This window comes from Geospiza fortis, unplaced genomic scaffold, assembly GCF_000277835.1.
Source record: "Geospiza fortis unplaced genomic scaffold, GeoFor_1.0 scaffold27, whole genome shotgun sequence".
Classification (NCBI taxonomy): Eukaryota; Metazoa; Chordata; class Aves; order Passeriformes; family Thraupidae; genus Geospiza; species Geospiza fortis.
Window position 1 is genome coordinate 5,788,967 of NW_005054329.1, and position 525 is coordinate 5,789,491.

General features: G+C 63.6%; 1 protein-coding gene across 1 annotated transcript in view; it reads right to left on the reverse strand.

Annotated features, from left to right (window-relative positions):
• Positions 1-311, reverse strand: part of GOLGA2 (golgin A2) — a 20,455-nt gene extending 20,144 nt beyond the window's left edge. Inside the window, exon 1 of the mRNA XM_031057309.1 lies at positions 297-311. Coding sequence (XP_030913169.1) covers positions 297-311 — 15 coding nt within the window. The remainder of the gene's footprint in view (positions 1-296) is intronic.
• Positions 312-525: the final 214 nt, after the last annotated feature.

The window sequence follows — 525 nt, forward strand, 5'->3', positions numbered from 1 at the left end:
GGGACCGGGGGGCCGGGCCGGAGGGAGCTGCGGTGGCCCGGCGGGACACAGGGTCAAGGGGGGGCGTGGTCAGTGCTCACCTTGCGAAAACAACATTGCAGGGGTGCTTAAGGGTAAAGACTGGACATGGCACCCAGTGCCGTGGTCTGGTTGGCATGGTGGTGTTCGATCACAGGGGTGATTTTTCGAACCAGATTGATTCAGTGATTCTGTGTGAGTGACCCCGAGACCCCCTGAACCCCCGTCCCAGCTGAGCCGCGGTGCTGAGGTGTCTCTGAAGCACCAAATGTAACTACCTCGGCTGTGGCCATTGGGGGACAATTTTGTCCTGCCACACCCAATGTCACCTGCAGCCCCACCACGGTCGGGCCCGGCAGAGGACTACAACTCCCGGCGTGTCTCTCGGCGGCACGACTATAACTCCCAGCGTGCTCTGTGGCGGGGAACTACAACTCCCGGCGTGCTCTGTGGCGGGAGGACTGCCGCTCTCCGGTGTGGCGGGAGCCCCGAGCCCCGTTGAGCGCG